The following is a 20,618-nucleotide window of genomic DNA, read 5'->3' on the forward strand; positions in this document are numbered from 1 at the left end:
TTACGTGAAGAAAAAAATAGCTTAGTAGTTTGTTTTTATGCCGGTGCGCTCACAGCCTTCGAGTATTTTTTTCCCATTCGTGTTTAAATCCTACGCTCTACAATGTGGTAAGATTTGGGTAGAGTCGGGGAGTGCGCGGGGACTGGCAGGGGGCGGTCCCTGCCTCGCTTGTCTCCACCTTTTATTTTGACCGGTCCGATGGCGACCGGCTCGCACTAGGACCCAGGCGCCAGAGCGCCTCCGTCTGTCCTGTAGGTTCATTCAATCTCCCATACACACAGACCCACTGCGAGACGGACACACACTCACACTCAGACACACAACTGCACGCAGCGAGGCTCGGGAAGTCAGGTCGCCTCCTCGCCTCGGCGCCTTCTTCGCTCCAGCCAGCCGGTTCTCCCCTGGGGCCCGGAGCTCGGCCGGGCCGCGCAGCCCCAAAACAGGACGAGCTCGGCGGACCCCGGTTCCTCCATGGGCAAACGCGGGCGGCCGCGCAAGGAGGCGCGCTGCGAGGGTGCGGGGCTGGCCCCCGCCGCGCCCCCGGCCGTGACCGCGCCCCAGCCCCCGGCCCAGCCAGAGGAGCTCGCGGGGACCAAGCTCAGGTGCCCCTTCTCGGACATTTTCAACACCAGCGAGAACTCGATGGAGAAGCACATCAACACTTTTCTGCAGAACGTGCAGATTCTGCTCGAGGCCGCCAGCTACCTGGAGCAGATCGAGAAAGAAAACAAAAGTAAGTTTGGGGGCGCTGGCTCCTCCTCGGCGCCCGGCTCTTTCTTCCTCGCCCATTTGGGCGACCCCTGTCGCCTGCTTGACCCCCCTCCCCCAACACACACACATCCAGCCCTCGGCAGTAAAGCCGATGACACCGGAGAAAGGACACGCACGCACAAAGCTGCTAAAGATGTAACAAAGACGAGCGGGGGGGAAGGGGGGGCCCTGTCGGTGCGTCCGTCTGTCCGTCTCCCAGAGGCTGGCAGGACCGCTGGGCCGAGGAGCGGGGGAGTGTTGTTGTTTGCTGACAACTGAGCCGAGAGCTCATCTCTTCGAGGTCGCCTTTCTTCCTTTTTTTTTTTTTTTTTTTTTCCGGAGCCTTCTCGGGCAGACAAGTGTTGTTTTTCTGTCGCTCGTTCCTGGGTGGGGTGGGGATTAGAAGCCGAAAGTTGGAAACTGTAGGCAGAGCTTAGCGGTTCCAGAAAGAAAACACACAGACACACACGACAACGATAACACCAACAACCAAACAGCCCTCCACGGCGTGGGCTCGGGCTGGCTCGGCTCTGCTTCTCCCTCCTGTCTACTTTGCTTTTTCCTCTCCTCTCGCAGCAAGGCTGGGCTCAGGCCATCGCGTCCACGGATACAGTCCTCCTGCGCCTCTGGTGCCCTGTGGTTTCCTCACCGCCCCCCCACCCCCCACCGAAAGAAACAGGCCGGCAAAGCCAAGCACCGCCAGCAGCTCGCCCCGGACCCGCCGTCCTGCGCCCGGGAAACTTGGCGAGGGGGACGCAGCCAGTAGGAAACTTTGGGATCTCGCAGGAAACAATAGTTATGGAAGAAGGTGTAGGCTGTTACGTTCGGTTTTTTTTATTTTCCGGGATACGGCTCCCGAGTGAGCGCGCTGGGCGAGCAAGGCAAATGCCTTCCTCGTGGATTTCTACTGTTTCCCCCCCCCCACCCCAGATTCAGGTGGAGAGCGATGCTTGGGGGGGGTGCTGGGAGCCCCACCCCGGCCTGGCCTCCTTTTTGTATTTGTTTGTTTCATTTTTGCCTCTGCCAACTGGGTCCCCCCATCCTCCCCAGGCAGTCGCTCAGCGCCGTTAACGGGGGCACGCGTGTGCGGCGTTTCCAGCACGGTCCTCACAAATAATAGCTGCGAGAAGGGCGAAGGGGCCGAGGAATATAGACCGACAGAGTAGAGAAAAGCAGGCTGTTTAATCTGTCCGAACAAGTAGGAAGATCAATGAGATGAGAGAGAGAGAGAGAGAGAGAGAGAGAGAGAGAGAAAGAAAGAAAGAAAGAAAGGGTCCGATTGCAACGTGTCAGATCTTGCAACCTACTCCCCCCTCCCCCAAACACAACAACAACCCTCAAACACAAAAACACCTTAGCTGACCGATACCCCAGGCCTTCGGGGTTAAAGTAACCGTGTGATGGCAGCGAAATCGTGCAGTAGCTTAAGGCAGAAACAAGGATTTGTGTAGCGTGGTCGGTGGTGCGTTCTTTTCTTCTCTCCTGTTTTCTCGGAGTGCCTGGGTTGCGAGAAAGGCGCATCGTCGGCCGTGTAGCTGAATGTTTGCGATTATTCACGGGTTTTTTTGGGGGGGGCAGTGTGCATTCGTCAGTAGGGTAGTTTCTGAAAAGCCAGAGCTGGTGGGGAGGTGGGGGAAGACGTGGTTTTGTTTGGTGTGTTCGCTTTTGTTGGAGGGGGGAGGGGCGTGATTTCTTACGCTATCCTCGGCCCGGGTGCCCTGTTCCCCTGAGTCTGTCCCGTGGCGCCGGCTCTGGCCGGGGGTGCACCCAAAGAGGGCACCTTGGCAGTGTGTGGCAAACCTGGTTGGCCCCCTCCGCCCCCCTCTACAGAAGGGTGTACTAAACAGGCTGCTGGAGCTTCCACCGCATCCCTCGCCCCCCGCCCCTCGCACTCGCAGACAATCGGAGACCTCTACTCCCCACCTCGCCGCCCCCACCCTCGCTCCCCCGGCCGCCTCGGCCGCCTCAACCTCCTTGTTTACCGGTGCCGGGGCTCTGGCGTGGCCACCAGTCACGTAAGCAGAGGGCCGGGCGCGCTGGGCCGGGCTGCCCCGTACCGGGCGGGCCAGCGGCAGAGGAGCCAGGCTCCCGAGACCGTGGAAGCCAAGGGGCTTCCTCCTGGTCCCTTTCCCGAGGCGTCCGCGCTGCAAGACCCCGAGAGGGGCTCGGGAACCTGGGCACCCCAATCGAAGTCAACTTCGTGTGCGTAATCAGCCCCTCGGCCCCGCTGCCCGCCTCCTTCGGCCGGCTCCCCGCGGGAGTATTTTTAGCTCTCTTGCCTCTTTTCGCAGCCGCTGTTTGGCTCAGCATGACGTGATGCCAGCGGCCCCCAGATTTCCCCGAGAGCGGGAACTCCGCTCGAGGCCCTTGCCCCCTCCCCAACAGCTCACGCAGGCGAGGGTGACCTCCAGCAAACTATGGGGCGACCATCCGCAGGGCCCTCTATTATCTCCCCTTAAAATTGGAGCGGCCCACGGAGGCCACTTTATTTTCCCCACTCTCGCCCCGCCTCCCGCCCAGTCTCGGTCTCCTAGTACGGAAAACAGCGGGCCCTACATCTGCCTTATTTTATTAGGGGTGCTTCTTCGCGCTGGCGGCGCTCGCCGTTGTTTTCTGCTCGCTGCACACAATGCCTGCGCGTCACGGCGGTCCGCGTGTGCACAGCAATAACGCGAGTCGGGGGGCGGGTCGTGCGTGCGTCGGGTTCGGGCACTGAGGGTCCCTCCGCGCGCGCAGGACTTGTTTTGCTTCAGAGCCCCGCTTTCCGAAACGCTTACATCATTCAGTCGTTGGGGGAGGGAGGGGAATCTAGGCGTTCCGATAGGATTACAGTGTTTCTCAGGTCCCTGGTTTTTGGAAGGAAGCAAGGACCCTAGCTTTTTAATTATTTTTATGATTGGAGGGCGCCTCAAGTTTTGTTAGTTGAGCAAGGTTTTTTTGTTTGTTTGTTTTCTTAGGTCACTACTGCAAAGGGCATTACTGGCCGGCTCAGGTGCACAATCTCCCCGCTTTCATTTCAGCCAGTTCTCCTGTAATCACTTGATCTCAGTTTCTCCGCCTCCTCCTCTTCCCCCTCCCAGCTAGAGACACATGGTTTCCACATGGAGACAAACTTCTTTCCTCTGACTGGACTTGACCTAGCAGCGTCGCTCAGCCAATCGGCAGCTTCAGCTTCCTCTGACGTCACGCGTTGCTGAGGCCAGAGACTGGGGGGTGGAGCCAGGAGGCAAGCCAGAAAATCACGGGGAGCTCTAGTGTGGCCAGCTGGTACGGTCCCTTCTTAAAGGGACGCTCTTCACCCGGGTGTTGAGCCTCAATTCTCCATTTCGGGTTCTGTGAGACATTCTCGAAATGCACCGATAGGCCCTGGTCACGAGTTTACACGTTCCGCTTTTACCGTTTGCAAAGTATTTACTTGGCAGGAGCTTGCCTTATTTTCCATTGTCACCAGAGCTGCTTTTCATGGCATCTTTGAGGTTTCCGTACTAGGAGAGCTCACTGAGTGTACACAGTACTGAATTATTCTCAGTATATATAATGAGTTTTCTTGGGGTGTTCAAATTAAGTCACTCAGTATTGACTGCTCTGTGCAAGGCAAGGATTGCTTAGGATATGCTGGTACATTCTCCCAAAGTTCCAACTGATGTGAATCCCTGAGAATCTCAAATTAAAGGCCTCCAGAAATATTAATCATGGATACTGTGACCCTGTTATCACAAATTCAGAAATTATACATAAATAACCTCTGACATATCACCCATATCCATTTGGGGTCCAGTGGAGGGATAGCAATTTAGGACTGACTGATTAGTAGAAAAAATATGTACTTCCTGTTTTGGAAAAGGTTAAAAATGAAAGGGAATAAGAAAGAAATTCACAAAAGGGTGTTCTGTGCATAAAAGTTGTTCAGCAGGCAAGTGGAAGTTACTATAACCGGTAAGGTCTACAGGACAGAAAAGGGCTTCCCAGTCTGTAGGGAAGGTGGCTTTGGGGCAATGCTTAAGATAGAAAAGAAAGATTAAATGGGAGTAGAAGCCATGGGTGGCTCTCTGGAGTGCATTACCTGGGTTTGAGGGTGAGGTGCTTTCCTAAGGGCATGGACAGGCCAAAGAGCAGCCTCTTCCTCCTGATAGAGTAAGCTGCTGCTGTGTGGTGTCATTTGGCCCTACCCTGCCTTCCTGACTTAATCTCCTCTGCTCCCGTCCAGCAGGTCCACCAGCAAGCAGGCTTTACAGTCATGCCTCTATGCTTGACTTAGACTCTTCCCTCTGTCTAAAATGCCCTCATTCTCTTACTCCCCTGGGGTTATCTGTGTCTTACCTACCCTTCAAAGCCTAGGTCGGTTCCCACCTCCTCCAGGAAACCTCCCCTGAATATTTCTTAAGTCAGGGTAGTTGAGAGAATGAAAGCTTTACAGTCACCCAGAGCAGGGCCCAAATTCCCCCTTCACTGCTTACTGGCTGTGTGACCTTGGGCACAAGTTACCTAACCTTTCTGAGGTTTCATTTCTTTTTTGTAAAACAAGGATAACAATAGCATCGGCCTCCTGCCATTGCTGAACAACTAACTGAGGTGCTCCATTTAAAGTACCTGGAATATAGTAGGTGCTCAATAAATAGTCACTTCTTTGAGCCTTGATAATCAGCAAGTCTCTACTTGCTTGCTGTGCATTAGCTTTATCCTCACAGGGAGAAGATTAGCATCTTAAGGGAAAAGATCACTTACAGTATTTCAATATATGTCACTGTTGCATAACACTGGGCATACGGTAGACAATATACATCCTTTGATTTGTTGGATTTGTCATTTACTGGCTATGGCACAGTGATGAGGTTTGAAGGCCAGGGGACACATGACAGACTTTCTGAAGACTTGGAGAAGAGTTGGAAATACTGATCTCTTCCAAGGAAGGAGGATGTCTCCCATTATCAATGCAGAATGCCCTTGGGCTGTAAAGACCAGGGCTTATAAGGAGATGGTAGGTCAGGCCTAGAGAGATGAAACTACATCAGCTGTGACCCTACAGACGGATCAGTTATTGGTTTAGAGAGCAGGAAACCAGCGCAACTTATGCTAAAATTGAGGGCTTTGGTGGCAACTAATGTTCACCTAGGTCACATTTCTGTACAGCAGGCATCTTATGATTCATTCATTCATTCATTCCACAAATATGTATTGAGCATGTACTATGTGCAATTGCTTTTTTTTCTGAAAACTCCATGGGTTGATTTATGATGGGAGTGGAGTGATGTACTTGTTTTTGGTGGAGTTATGTAAAGAGCATTATTAAATCAGGCTTCTGTTTCCTCTGCATCCTAAATTATGTTCCTCAGAGTCAACTTTTTTTCCAGTTTTAAATATTATCTCTGCCCATAGGTAAATGCCAGAAATAGACTTTTGAGGACTGTTGTGGCTTTCAGAGTCCCATATCTCCCAGGGACTGGGTAACCTGTGGAGGGAACCCAGGAAAAGCATCTGGACCTTGGGAAGTTAGAGAAGCTGAATTGAGCCATTCCTGGTTTGGGAGGTGGGGGTGGGGGGGGAGCTCTATCAGATCCAAGGCAGAACAACAGCTGCTCACCTACCTGCCCTCTCTGACCAAAACACTGTCCCACTGATGGACCTAGAAATGGGGGTTTTCATCTGAGGATGGCTGGCAGAAGTCTGGGGGTAGAGCTGAAAGAAATGAAGAGGGTGCCAGCATGCGGCGGCAGCAGCAACTAATTGCATTGTATAATGTCAACACTGGCAACTATTTATCGAGCACTGACTATACTTGGTAAAGAATGGGGCTAAACATGCGTTATCTCCTCCAATCTTCACAACAACCCCATGGCACATGCACTTCTATTACCCCCATTTTACAGAGGGGGTAACCGAGGAACAGGGAGCTGAGTAACTTGCCCAAAGGTCACAAGGGTTAATAATGGCAGAGCTGAGTTTTCAACCTAGGCCTCTGATTCAACTGAGCCTACAGTTTTAACCATATATAGGTGTATGCATTTTCCAGCCAAGGAATGAAGTCCAGAGAGGTGAAATGACTTGCTCAAGGTCATCCAATAATCTGAAGCAGGGCGGGTGTTTGTAACACCCTGTTGACTGTCCAGGGTCTTTCTGCACACACTCTGCTTAGAAAAGGTTTAGAAGTGAAGCTGGAGACAGAAGAGCCAACCAGAGAGATTTTGTTTTTGTTTTTCAGAGTTGTTCAACTCTGCTGGCCCTAACTCAAGTTTAGGCTCCTAGGAAACACTGCCCCCCTCCTACTGCCTTTCCCAAGTCTGTCCTCTGGACATATTAGAGGACTTGGGGCTGTTGCTATGGTACTAGGGCCAACAGCAGGTTCACCAAAAGCTGGGTCTTTTGCCTTTTTTAAAAAAGCCTGGCCCTGCAGCAATGAATTGGCCACAAAGATTTGCATCAGTCATTGTGGCTTGTTCTGTTTTAGATCCCCCTGCCTCCCTACCCCACCCCCTCTTCCCTACCACCACCACTTTCTATAAATACAGTTGGATAAATATTGATTTAAACTGGGTTTCTGGAGGAGAAGCCCATGGTTGCCCTGCCCTGGTCTTCACTTAGATACCACCAGTATGCCAGGCCTGACACACCTAACCCCTGATAGCGCTGGCTTCCAAATGACCCGTTTAGGGGAGGTGACTTGTGGTTTTTGAGTTAAAAAAGAGAGAGAAAGAAAATGAAGTATAAAAAGCAATAACTCAGCAAAAAATGGGAATCTTCCTGCAGAATGAATAAAGGCATATTCAGCAGGAAGAAATGGGGGAAGGTTTATGGTAGCCTGGCCTTCTGAACCAGTTCTCTTCCCTTTCCCATTCTGCCTTCCACTCCCCTTTTGGGTTTTGTTCTAAAGGAGGCAGGTGGTAAGACGGAGCATCAGGGCCAGAAGGAGCCCCAGAGGTCACAGAGCAGCCATCATCCTCACTATATAGAAGGGGAGGTCGAGGCCCAGAGGGGGACAGTGGCTTACCCAAGATGACACAGGAGAGGCAGAACCAGGTCCTTCTGGGCTGTGTTCCCTGCCGCCTGAGAATGGGTCCCAGGCAGAGCCCCAAACCGGGCTTTTGTTTTACAAGTCAGGTGTTCATAAAGTCAGCAATTCTCAACCCTGGTTTAGTGATCACAGGGTGTGTCCGGTTATTGCAAAGGTCATTGCAACATTCTCAATAGTCTCTCAAAATTGAGCTAATTTGAATTCACCATTTAGAAGAAATATTTTCTTTTACATTTAGGGTGGGGGGAGTGGGTGGAGCCCGAAGGCGATGACAGTGAGAGGATGGCTACCCAGCCTTAACTGAGGAGGAAGAATTCAAGTCTTCCCAGAGGGGCCTCCTTCTGGGGGTGGAGGGTGGAGCTCTGGCTCACACTGGAGAGAAGCTTCAATTCCGCAGGGAGAGACACCTGCTCTCTGGCTCTTCTGCTAAACTAAAGGGAAGTAATTTTCTCGATACTGTTGTCCCTGAGTGGCCTGGCTGGAGGTGTTAAAACTGTCAGCAGCTGACTTGATCTCTCCGGCCAAAACCAGTGGGCATTTGCCACCATCCTCCCCAGCTGGAGGTTCCTTCTTTGCTTCCTCATCTTGGCAGAATGCTGTACAGGGCCCCTTGCTTGTGAAATATTTTGAAAGTTCAGGTGACCCTTGTTTTGAGCAATACATCTCCAGGAAATATATGTAAATAGGATCTCTTTTTTAAAAATTTAGGTTAGAGAACCTTTCTTTAAAAGGCCCCTGTGGCAAATAATTTTATCAAATGTGGAATTATATTGCATGCCAGGAATTCTCCCTAAATGTGTTCTGTGAGTTTGTTCATTCATCTATCCATCAAACTGGTATTTAAGGGGTACACACTGCTTTATGTCAGGCTCTGTGCTAGGACCTGGAAGTACAGTTTCCTGCCATCATGGAGTTAAACTCTACTGCCGTGCCAGATTTTAGAAATTCAGTTGTCTTAAAGTAAACCCCAACAATGTGGGACTGCATCTGACTTGGGCTTTGTGTCTTTGGTTCTAGCCATCATTACAGATAGAACAAAAATGTATGCCGGGCTTCCAAAAAAAGGAATAGTCCCTCCCCTCCCTGCATGCACCCTGCCACCCCCCATCCTGGTGTTTAAAATCCTTTGTGTTCTGTGTTTATCCTTGTAATATTTACAGATCTGACTCTTTTTTTTTTTTTTTTTAAAGCTGCCTGAGCTTAGGAAATCAAGTACTGTGTAAGCAACCTTGTAAACAAGCACATTCCACTCCTAGTTCTTTACAGACGGGGGCACTCTGCACTTGGAGGATTGTCCATAGCAGTGCTCCTACCAAGCCTGCTCTCCCATACAACATGCCCTTGGCCTCATACCTCTAATATCCAACTCCAGTGTCTGCCAAGGAAATTTAAACACAGCAAAATTAGAAAGATAAACACAGTGTCCTGAGGGAGAGAAAGATTGGGAAGTTTAAAGCTAATAAAAGGGGATTTGGATTACCTGCTATTGGAGATATTTTACTCCATGTCTTTATTGCCATTAGCAAGGATACTTGAATAAAGATGATTCGGGACTATTTTAATACTGTTGTATTAAAATGGAGGGCGTGCCCAGGGCTGCTCTGTTTTTGGCCATGGGTGGCAAGTGTAAGCGCATGTGGCCTTTGTTTTTATTTCTACAGGGGCCCAGAACTTCCTAATGATGTCCCTGTGTTATCTCCCTCTTACCTCCACCACACCTGACCATCTCTACCATATTTCTTGACTCCCAAGACTCTGAGTACCTTGCATGCAACTTTCTTTCCTTTTTTCCACCAGCTGTAAAATTTCTAACACCTGTGAGGAGCCACGCACTGTGCTTGTTGCTTCCAAAGTGCAGTATGTATGGTCTCCAGTTCCAGTTCTATATTCCAGTGCAAGTGACAGACAAATAGAGAGCAGTAAATAATACTTGCCTGTGTCCTGCGAGTCTGATAGCCTGTCCCCAAGGAGGCTGCTGACAAATACAATGTTGTCTCTGTTTTCCAAAGGCATAGTGATAATGGTGCCCTTTTACTGAGCAGTTACTATGTGCCAGCACAATGCTAAGTGCTTTATATTAAATCCTAACAATCATCCAACAGGAGGGTGCTGTCATTATCCTCATTTTATAGATGAGGAAAGCCAAAGCCTTAGCCTTAGCAAGGCTAACTGACTTTCCCAAGGCCACCTGCTAACAAAGAGTGGAGCTGAGACTCAAAACCAGGTTTTTCTTTCTTCCTGGGAGACTTCAGGACTCTGAGAGAAGTGTCAGAGAGCAAGAGGCAAGAAATGGAATCTGGAATGTTCGAGGTTCAGGCTGAGGGTCCCCTTGGGAATGCCTCCCTGGAGCGACTTCCTTTACTTCCCACTCATCCTAGGGCAGAGAGAGGGCAGCCAAAACCTTCTGGGACTCTTTAGGCATTGACACTGAAGCCAGATAGGGCCCTTTTTTCTGGAAGGCAATGGTCTAGGGTGTTGCCACTTGCCCTTGCAGTGCCACCTTGCCCAGCACCCCCTGGGGAACTCACCCAACCAGTAGGGCTCCTGATACTCTGGATGCTACAATGTCAAGGGTGTGAATCCACACCCTGTCAGGCTCTACTAGGTTTCCAGAAGGCACTTGAGCTTGTAGGGCAACTGGTCTGGCCCGTGCGTGGCCAAGTGTGAGCCGCACAGATGAGCTTGAGGCCCTGGCTGCCACCTTGCCAGTGTGGGCCAGCTGGTTCTGGTCAAACGGCGTAAGTCCAACCTCTTCCTCTCCTCCATCGAGATCTAGGAAACAAGAGTGATCTTAAATATAACTGGGTTCATGTCATTTATTTGGTTAAAGCCCTTCAATAGTTTCCTTCCTATCTCACTTAGAATAAAATCCATATTCCCTGCATGGCTGTCACCCTTACTGTTTAACCTGAGTGTGGTCTGAAGATGGGTAGCCCTGGTGTCTCCTGGGACCTTGTCAGAAATGGGACTCCCAGGTCCCACCCCAGAGCTGCTGAATCCAAATCTCCATTTTAGCACGATTCGCAGGTGATCTGTGCGCTCATTAAAGTTTGAGAAGCTGGCCTAGACAGCCCTTGTGATTGCCCCAATCCCTCTACCCACCTAAAGCTACACACCCCATCTCATTTATTTTTTATCCCTTATCCTACTTATCACGGTTTACAATGATTTTACTTGCTTATCATCTGTCTGTCAGGCTAGAATACAAGCACCGTGAGGACAAAGACCACAAGCAGTTTTGTTCATTGTTCTCTTTAGCATCTAAGTTAGTGCCCAGCATGTAATGGAGGATTAAGGAATATTCATTGAACGAATGATGAGTTCTCTGCCTTTAACCTTCTGACCTAGTGTTTATCAACAAGGGAGCTATTGATGAGACAGTTCTTCTTGAGCAGATTCATCTGGAATACTGCAGGATTTAACATCCTTGGTTCGTACTCACTAAATGCCAGTAGAACTCCCCAGTCATGGTGACACTCAAGAAAGACACTCCTGGGCTTCCCTGGTGGCGCAGTGGTTGAGAGTCCGCCTGCCGATGCAGGGGACACGGGTTCGTGCCCCGGTCCAGGAAGATCCCACATGCCACGGAGCGGCTGGGCCCGTGAGCCATGGCCGCTGAGCCTGCGCATCCGGAGCCTGTGCTCCACAACGGGAGAGGCCACAACAGTGAGAGGCCTGCGTACCGCAAAAAAAAAAAAAAAAAAAGAAAGAAAGAAAGAAAGAAAGACACTCCTACACATTTCTGAAGTCTTCTAGGTGGATGGTATTACGCCTGGGTGAGACCATTGCCCTAACCAATTTTGTCTGACCTTGTCTGACGGAACATACCCTGACGTATGCCGTGGGGTCCAAGAGTTGGGAGATCTAGGTTTGAATCCATTTGCTACCTATGTGACCTTGGGCAAATCACTTAACCTTTTGGGGCCTCATCTGGGAAACAGGAATCTCAGAGGTGTGTCGAGGATTAAATGAACCGACTATACAAGGGGCACCACGCACATAGTTGGCTCTCATTATGTAGCAGCTAGGAGGCAAGTGGAGGCATGTTGTTCTAGGATCTCTGGAGAATCCCAGAATCCTAGAATCAGAATGCTGGAAACAGAAGTGATGGTGAGATCACAGACATCTTTGGCCAGGCAAAGGCCTGGTGTTTTATTCTAAATAGTGCACCTGAAGCTGAGAACTCAGCCACGAGGCAGCAAGGCTGGGTGTGTGATTTAGTGTCCGGGGCCTGGCTGGCCCTAAGAGTGACCTCCACAAGGAGGTCTGCCGCCTGAAAGGGAGTGGTGATGCCAAGGGGTGGTGAGGCAGGGCAACTGTAGGCAGGCTCCTGGCAGGGGAGGGGGGGTTACCCAGGGTTGTGTCAAGAATGTGGGGCATCCTCTTAGCAGCAGGGAAGGCCTCTGGTAATATATTTTGTTAAGGCTTTAAAATCAAGCTGCATTTAACTTTGAAAGAATAGGTCATTGCATCCAAAACCTGATAAGTGCAACAAAAAATGACAGTACATTCTTGCTTTTGAATATAGATGGCAACATTCTAAACAAAATATTAACCCATGGAATGAGCAGTTTTAAAGAACAACATACAATGGCTGACCAGGATATATGCCAGAGATGGCTGAAAGTCACAAAATCTATCAGTATAAATGATTATAACCACAAGTTAAAGGAGAATAATACATGACTACAGCAACACATGATGAAATGTCATTTGAGAAAAAGTATTCGGGAGGCATTCCTAATGAAGGAAGCTACTCCCATACAACAGAGATCATTTACCTGTGCTGGTCTTTTAATTAAAGTGATGTAGCGAGGTTGGGCCCATGGCTTGTGGTCATCACCAGCAGAGGAGTTGATTCTTCCCTTTCCTTAGGGAAGAATGAACCTTGAACAGAAGATGAAACAGAACAGGCTTCGGATCCCTTTGGAATGTAACTTGATCTAGATATTTAAAGGAGAGGGTCTCCATAAATTTAAAAGACCAGAACATGTATTCCACTTTATTTATCTATTTATTTTTTATTTATTTTATTTTATTTTTTTATAAATTTATTTATTTGTTTGTTTGTTTTTGTTTTTTGTTTTTTGGCTGTGTTGGGTGTTCGTTGCTGTGCGCAGGCTTTCCCTAGTTGCGGCTAGCCGGGATACTCTTTGTTGCAGTGTGCGGGATTCTCATTGTTGTGGCTTCTCTTGTTGCAGAGCACGGGCTCTAGGTGCGCGGGCTTCAGTAGTTGTGGCACGTGGGCTCAGTAGTTGTGGCACATGGGCTTAGTTGCTCCATGGCATGTGGGATCTTCCCGGGCCAGGGATCGAACCCGTGTTCCCTGCATTGGCAGACAGATTCTTAACCACTGCACCACCAGGGAAACCCCATATTTACCTATTTATTTTTAAAACCACAAATCAACTAGAAAAAGAATTATGGAGATGGGTAGAGAGCACAGGATGAGAGTCTGTAAGACTGAGTCCTAACCCTTGCTCCATCAGTTTGATAGATAACTGTGTGACCTTGGTAAGTTACCATACCTCTCTGAGCCTCAGTATTTTCATCTGAAAAATGGAGGCTGGATTGAGGAATAAGCTTAACGATACAAACTTCTATGAAACAAACCATGAAATGTTATTTGGGGGAACATTCACTTGGCATGGCCCTAGCAAGATCCTCCTGCATACTTTATCAGTTGCACCCCCAAGTGGGGTGCTCTGGGGTAAGCAAGAGTCTTACGTGTGCATATTAATTGAGTCCTGCAATGCAGATTTCTTCTTGGATCCAAGTTAATGCAAAAAAGAAGGAAGAGGACATTCGAGAGATTAACACATCCCTTATAATCACCGAAATAGGCTGCTGTTATAAGGGCCATTTAATAAAATGTAAGAAGCCCTTTTCTAAGAGGGAAGAGATAGGCCAGGATGGAAGTCAAGTGCAGCTGGTTGAGCCTCTGCCAGTGGCCTGATCTCACCAGAAAACCAAAGTTAAAAAACAACAAACTTCCAGATTCAGCGATCTCAGATTAACACTGCCTCCCCCTGCTGTTTCCTCCACCCTCATGTCCTTTCTTTCCCTTTATCCCCAGCTCAGGCACCTGGGTCGCGGTGCTTTTCCGTGTGGTTGGGATGTCAGCCGGCAGCCCTGGAGACTGGAGCCCTGGGAGGCGGCAGCTACCTCTCGGGTTTAGCATTACGTCATCCCTTCTAGACCCAAATTTATCTCGGCTGCACACAGACCCGCAGCTCTGAGCTGCTGCTGACTCGAGGAGAGCTTACGCATGAAGTTAGGCAAGGCTGACTCACTGGGCAGAAGAAAAGGTTTTCTGCTGCTCTTCACGTTTCTGGGCTCCGAGGGGAGAGGCGAGGAGGAGGCTGCGGTTGTCATTTTGGGGTGGGGGATGGAAAGATGTATAACTGTTAACAGTTCTTACTTAGGAGCTCAGGACTTACCCTCCCCGGTTCCCACCCTTAAAGATAATTGCGGAAAACAGTGCCCTGCACAGTATACACTTTGCAGTTTCAGGGAAGTTCTCTTAAGCACCAGGTGTCACTAAGACAGTGACTTCGGACTTGCACCTTAACCTCGTGGCCCCTTCCCCTCTATTCATCTTTCCTGTCTGCAGAAACGATATAACACAGACCAGCCTCCTGCATTGTTCATGGATCTGCAGTACATCATTTGAAAATTTACGTTGAGTAAACGGTGCAGGGAGAGGACCCCTAGGAATGGAGAGCTTTGCCGTGTTCTTCCAGAAGGCAGACTGTCCCCATCCAGGCTGTTTGTTACAGGGCTGGGGGACTCTGGAGGACTTTTTCCGTCTTCAAAAGAGACTCCCCTGAGTGAGATACTTTAGGGGGAGGACAGAAGAACCAGAAACTATGGGTAAGATTCCAGGTTCTTTTGTCAGTAGACTTTGGAAGCCTTGCTTTTCCTCAGTTTCCCTATTTGTAGTGCAGATTGGATTCATCTGCCAATGAAAGGCCATGGCTGCCTCTGGGCTTCCCCAGGCTGGGCTGGTGCTGAGGGATGGTTTGTGGGTAGCATCACTCTCCCAAGGCTAGAGCCCCAGGCTTTGTGCTGTAGGAGGCCCTTGTGGCCAATGTCCATGCAAGAACTCTGGGAGTCAGCCGGAGCAGGTCATTTGCTGTTAGAAGAGGCTGGATATTTCTGTACAGAAACCAGTTCTTAACACTGCCCACCATCACCATTACCTTTTCTCTTCTTCAGCATATGCAGGTGGCCTTTTGGTGATTCTCGCACTACTTTCCATCTCATCTCCCTCTTGGCCATGGCTTTAAGAGAAGGGTTGGTTAATTCACCTGGAGGTCAACTGTGAAAGGCCAGGCATGTGCTCCAAGCATCCTGCTTTCTCTAAATAGCCTGCTAGGGCTTATGATGTATGGATTTAAGCCCATCTTGAACACATGTGTATTTTCAGTTTGTACTTTTTCCTTGACTGCATGTCACATGATTTACCTCCCATTGGGTAGAATTTTGTTATAAAGCTACCTCTTTTAAGTTCCTGGGGTAGCCCTTGGCAATTTGTGATCTGAAGTGTTAGAAATTTTCAACTTTATTAGAAACTTTCAACCTTATTTTTATTTCTACCCTCAACTTACAGATGTTCTGCGTGAACAGGTATTTTCTTTTAAATAATTCCATTCTTCCCCTAGCCAACATGTCCCTTGTTGAATGTGGAGGGTGCTTGTTACCAACACCCAATGGGAAAGCCCAGATCTGGAGTGACCTAGCCAACAGGTGAAAAAGCACAGTTCCTGTTTCAAAGCTTTTACAAAAAAAAAAAAAAAGCTCGGGCTTCCCTGGTGGCACAGTGGTTGAGAGCCCACCTGCTGATGCAGGGGACGCGGGTTCGTGCCCCGGTCCGGGAAGATCCCACATGCCGTGGAGCGGCTGGGCCCGTGAGCCATGGCCGCTGAGCCTGTGCGTCCGGGGCCTGTGCTCTGCAGCGGGAGAGGCCACAACAGTGAGAGGCCCGCGTACCGCAAAAAAAAAAAAAAAATCTCCTGTGGCTTGTGAACATCTCTCATTTTGGGTCTCCCTGCATTTGATGGAACATCTATTTGGTTCTTAAATGTGGTGCCAAGTGTAATATTTAATAAGGCTGGTAGAATTTTGCAAATTTTGACCTCATTGGAAATCTTGTTCACTTTGGAAAAAAAAAGGAGGGAGAGCATATTAAAATGCAGCATTAAGCCCATGACATTTTTGAGAGTAACATTTTCATTCTGAGATGGTTATTTTCTGCAGTAGCCACTGGAATGACCACAGGAAGTTCTCCCCTCACCAAGAGCTTCCTGTTATTCTGGATGTCCACCAGCAGGTTAAAATAATCAGGGTGGGGAAAAGTTATGGATGTTTATGCAATTCCCAGCTTGCTCCTAGAGCTTTCAACAGTTATGACCCTCTTGCCGTTCTTCGCCCTAGACCAGAGCTTCTCATTCAGGGGTGATTTTCTGCCCCAAGAGACATTTGGCAATGTCTGGAGACATTTTTGGTAGTCACACCTGAGTTGGTGGTGTGCTACTGGCATCTAGTGGGTAGAGGCCAGGGATACTGCTGAAAATCCTACAAGGCACAGGTCTCCAACCCCACCCCCAGTTAGGAATTATTCGCCGAAAATATCAATAATGCTGAGATTGAGAAACTCTGGTCTAGACTTTGAGGACTTGGAAAGACGGTGATGGTGAGGGCAGCCACCGGCAGTCTTTTAATGTGGTCCTGCTGTCTTTAGCCTCTGCTTTCAGTTCCTGCTCTGTGGAGGAGAGCGTGAGAGGAAATGATCATCATAGCTTCCATTTATTGAGTGACATGTACTAAGTGCTGGAATTATTTAATCTTCACAATTAGCCCTACTGACTACACACTCCTTGAGAGCAAGGCCCATCTCTGTTTATCTCATTACTGTACACATTATGTCTAGTACAGTGCCTGACACATGGCAGGCCCTCAATGTTTGGATAAATGGAGTAATTATATCTGATATAGATGTGAGGAAAATGAGGCCTGAAGAGTCCACACAACTAGTGTTAAGTAGCAGAGTCAGAACTTGAACTGAGCCTCATGTGACTCCAGCACCAAACCACTGAATTATATCCCTCACTTGCAGCACCAAAGAGGTTTTCTAGCTTCTAAAATCTCGAGGTTTTCTAGCCTTTTCCCGTCCTGAGGGAGGGGAAAGGAGTTTTAAAAAATAAGATTAAAAAAAAAAAAAAAAAAAAAAAAAACTACCTCTCTGTGAAAATTGAGGTGGAAGAAGGGCCTGATGGGAGCCCTCTCTGGCTCTGATAGGATCAACCCTTGTTCCTGAACAGGGATTTTTGGCTTTTCAAGTATTTATTCTGCACATGGGGCAACCAAGGCACACAAGTTACAGGAGAAAGTAGTAGTAGATAGAAAATTGGAGCGTGGCACTGCGGATCAAGCATGCTCCAGCTCCTAGGCGCCCGCCAGGAGTCACTGAGAAAAGGGCTCCCAGGGAGTAGACTCACAGTTCGCTCAAATCCTTCCCTCCGCGAAGCAAAGCCCAGAGAGCTTCTTAGTCTTTGCATCTGGGAGGTACAAGTTGAGCGGGACTACATCTCCCGGCGGCCATTGCGGAATTTGGCAAGGCGCAGGCGCACTGAAGCGGCGTGCGCACTACGACTCCCGGCGTGCAGTGGGCGGGGCGGGACTACATTTCCCAGGAGGCAGAGGAAGGGGCGGGAGGGGGCGGGCCGCGGCGCTGCTCCCGCCCCTCCCCCGTGCTCGCGCGGAGAGGTAAACAAACCCCGCGCCGGCTGTCTGCTGAGCCGCGGGGGCGGCGGGGCGGCGGGGAGCGTGCCGAGCCGCGGCGGGGCTGGCCCGCCCGCCGCCGCACATGTCCCGGGGCGGTGCCGGATTGTAGCCGCCTGAGGCGCCTCCTGTCGGCCGGGGAAGGGAGCGCGGAGAGCCCCCTGTCGCCGCCCGCGGTGCCCATGGAGCAGGTGCGGATGATCAACGTGCAGCGCCTGCTGGAGGCGGCCGAGTTTTTGGAGCGCCGCGACCGAGGTAACGGCTGGACGCCGCCGCCTCCTCCACCGCCTGAGCCCGCGCACTCCAGCTCCGCGCAGGGAGTGCGGTGCGGCGGGTGAGGGGTGCGTGTGTGAGGAGGGTGCGTGTGTGAAGAGGGGGTGCGTTGTGAGGAGGGTGCGTGTGTGAGGAGGGGGGTGCGTGTGTGAGGGGGGTGCGTGTGTGAGGAGGGGTGCGAGTGTGAGGAGGGGGGTGCGTGTGTGAGGGGGGTGCGTGTGTGAGGAGGGGGTGCGTGTGTGAGGAGGGGGCTGCGTGTGTGAGGGCGTGCGTGTGTGAAGGGGGTTGCGTGTGTGAGGGGGTGCGTGTGTGAGGAGGGGGTGCGTGTGTGAGGGGGTGCGTGTGAGGAGGGGGTGCGTGTGTGAGGGGGTGCGTGTGAGGAGGGGGCTGCGTGTGAGGGGGTGCGTGTGTGGGGAGGGGTGAGTGTGTGGGGGGGTGCGTGGGGGGGTGCGTGTGAGAGAGGGTGGGCATGTGAGTGGAGGGGTGCATGAGGCAGCAGGTATGTGAGGGGAGGAGTACCACTGGTGCGTGCGTGAGGGGGCACATGTGGGTGTGTGTATGTTAATGAAGGGGAGGAGACTGTCACCTGGGGGAGATGGAGAGAGGGGTCAGGCTGGACCTGGGAGCTGCCCTGAGTGGAGGTGGACCAGAGGAGAGGGAAGGAGGGTGTTGAGAGTGGAGGTGATCTGAGGACCTGGGAGGAAAGAGGATGCAAAGAACTGGAGGAAAGGGCTGGGAGCAGTGCAGGTAGGGGTGGAGGAGACAAGGCTGAGTGCAAAGAAAGGGAATGTCTGCTGAAGAGCAGGGCGGAGGAGGACAGACACTTGTGGCCAAGGGACCTCTTCGAATCTGAAGTGCGATGCGATGGAATCCCCTTAGGAATGGAGACTCAGGGAGATGTAAAGAGATTGGGGTATGAAGAGTACAGCCCCTGGAAATGGTGTTGAGAGAAAATGTCCTCCTAAGACTAGGTGATTGAATTACTTGAAGCACACAAAAACGTGGGGCTTAGAGAGACACCTTCTAGAAGGGGGATAGTTAAAGGAAAAGGGCTTTTGAGGCAAGTGAAATAATTTAGGTGAATGGTAATTGGTCTCAGAAATGAAGGTGTTGGAGTCAAGAATTCTTGGAGAAAAGGATTTTGGAGAGGAGGGAGAAGTTCCTTGGTTTAGAGGAGGTGTTGGTACACCTTCCAGGGGCGAGTTGGGTCCGTATATAATGTCACAGGATTGATGACCAGGCAAGGACTGGGAATTTTATCTTCCAACCAGAAAGAGTGGAAAAAATTTACCTCTTTTTCTTCTCTTGTTTTCAGCAACCTGTTACTGCAAGGACCTGACATCTGTAGATCCATGAATTCGGGTATATTCCTCTTATCATATCTTTTTTTCTTGCCATTTCTTTAGAGTGTGAACATGGCTACGCCTCAGCATTCCCCTCCATGCCGAGCCCCCGGCTGCAGCATTCAAAGCCCCCACGGAGGTTGAGCCGGGCACAGAAACACAGCAGCGGGAGCAGCAGCACCAGCACTGCCAACAGGTAGCAAGCTGGGGAGGTTTAGAAAGGCAGCTGGGGGCTTCCCTGGTGGCGCAGTGGTTGAGAGTCCGCCTGCCGATGCAGGGGACGCGGGTTCGTGCCCCGGTCCGGGAGGATCCCGCATGCCGCGGAGCGGCTGGGCCCGTGAGCCACGGCCGCTGAGCCTGCGCGTCCGGAGCCTGTGCTCCGCAGCGGGAGAGGCCACAACAGTGAGAGGCCCGTGTACCGCAAAAAATAAAAAATAAAAATAAAAAGCATAAAAAAAAAAAGAAAGGCAGCTGGAGGGCGGGAGCACATACTCAGGCAGAAGTGCTGGCCCAACTGACCTCAGTTCTCCAGTAGCGAGTCGAGAGCAACACTGAACAGCCAGATGGGTGCCTTTCCCACCCTCCCTCGGGATTTGGCCCTTTTAAAATAATAAAGCCTCGGAATCATAACCTACCTCTGTGTAGAAGGGAAGAAATAGAATCTGGAAAGACAACTAAAGAAGTTCCTGCTGGGGATTATTAAGTGAAGATGTCTGTGACTGAGAGCGATAGTAAGTTCAGAGACCTGGCAGCATGTGTCCATGCCTGCAGCCACATGCTAAATGCAATCTTGGGTCAGCTTTAAACTTGGATGATCCAAAAATTTTTTAAAATCAGAAATAGCTCAGGCAGGATATAAAACAGAATCAAGGGTTTTGTCAAAGGAATAAAAATATTTAGGTAGAGTAGGAAGTTAGTGGGCACAGTCTATTTTTTTGTTTGTTTGTTTAAGGATGATAAGATTGAATTGGGAGCTTTTAAAGGAAAAAAAAAACGGAAAAGAAAGAAGGTGCTTATTCTTCAATCAAAACAGAAACTTAGAAAATGCTTACTTGGCTGTACTCAGACATAGTTGACTTATATTTTTTTTGAAAATTTTTGGTAGTGTCTGGCTGTCTCTTCAGTGTTTTTGTTCTAGAGGGTCAGTGAATTCTAAAGATTCATCTCATATGAAGTTTTCAAAAGTCCGGTCTTGAAAGAAAGTCAAAATCAACAGATGCTTGCCTTTTCCATTGATAAAAGGAATTAAATGAGATCTTTTTTTCCAAAGTTTGGTCTAGAGAATGTAAGCATTCATTTTGGAGGGACACAGAGCAATCTCTGGGTAACTAAGTTTGCCTGAAGACTTTGGAGAGCTCCAGACAGGAAACTGGGTAACACCTGGGGAGGTGGATTGGGGAGGGAGCAGGAGTAGGGGCTCTAACTCATTGATGCAGCAAACCTGAGGTTCCCGTATATAA

The 20,618-nt window shown here is 50.0% G+C and overlaps 1 protein-coding gene across 2 annotated transcripts in view; it reads left to right on the forward strand.

Annotated features, from left to right (window-relative positions):
- Positions 1 to 274: 274 nt before the first annotated feature.
- MXI1 (MAX interactor 1, dimerization protein) overlaps positions 275 to 20,618 on the forward strand; it is a 98,108-nt gene continuing 77,764 nt past the window's right edge. Inside the window, exons 1-2 of one of the 2 annotated variants that reach the window (XM_082631840.1) lie at positions 275 to 733; positions 19,222 to 19,354. In XM_082631840.1, the coding sequence (XP_082487966.1) occupies positions 472 to 733; positions 19,222 to 19,354 (395 nt within the window). In that variant the 5' untranslated portion in view covers positions 275 to 471. Of the gene's footprint in view, positions 734 to 17,543; positions 17,798 to 19,221; positions 19,355 to 20,618 lie in introns of those variants that run through there. The other variant, XM_082631841.1, reaches the window with a different exon arrangement.

This window comes from Mesoplodon mirus, assembly GCF_964341445.2.
Source record: "Mesoplodon mirus genome assembly, chromosome: 2".
Taxonomy (NCBI): Eukaryota; Metazoa; Chordata; class Mammalia; order Artiodactyla; family Ziphiidae; genus Mesoplodon; species Mesoplodon mirus.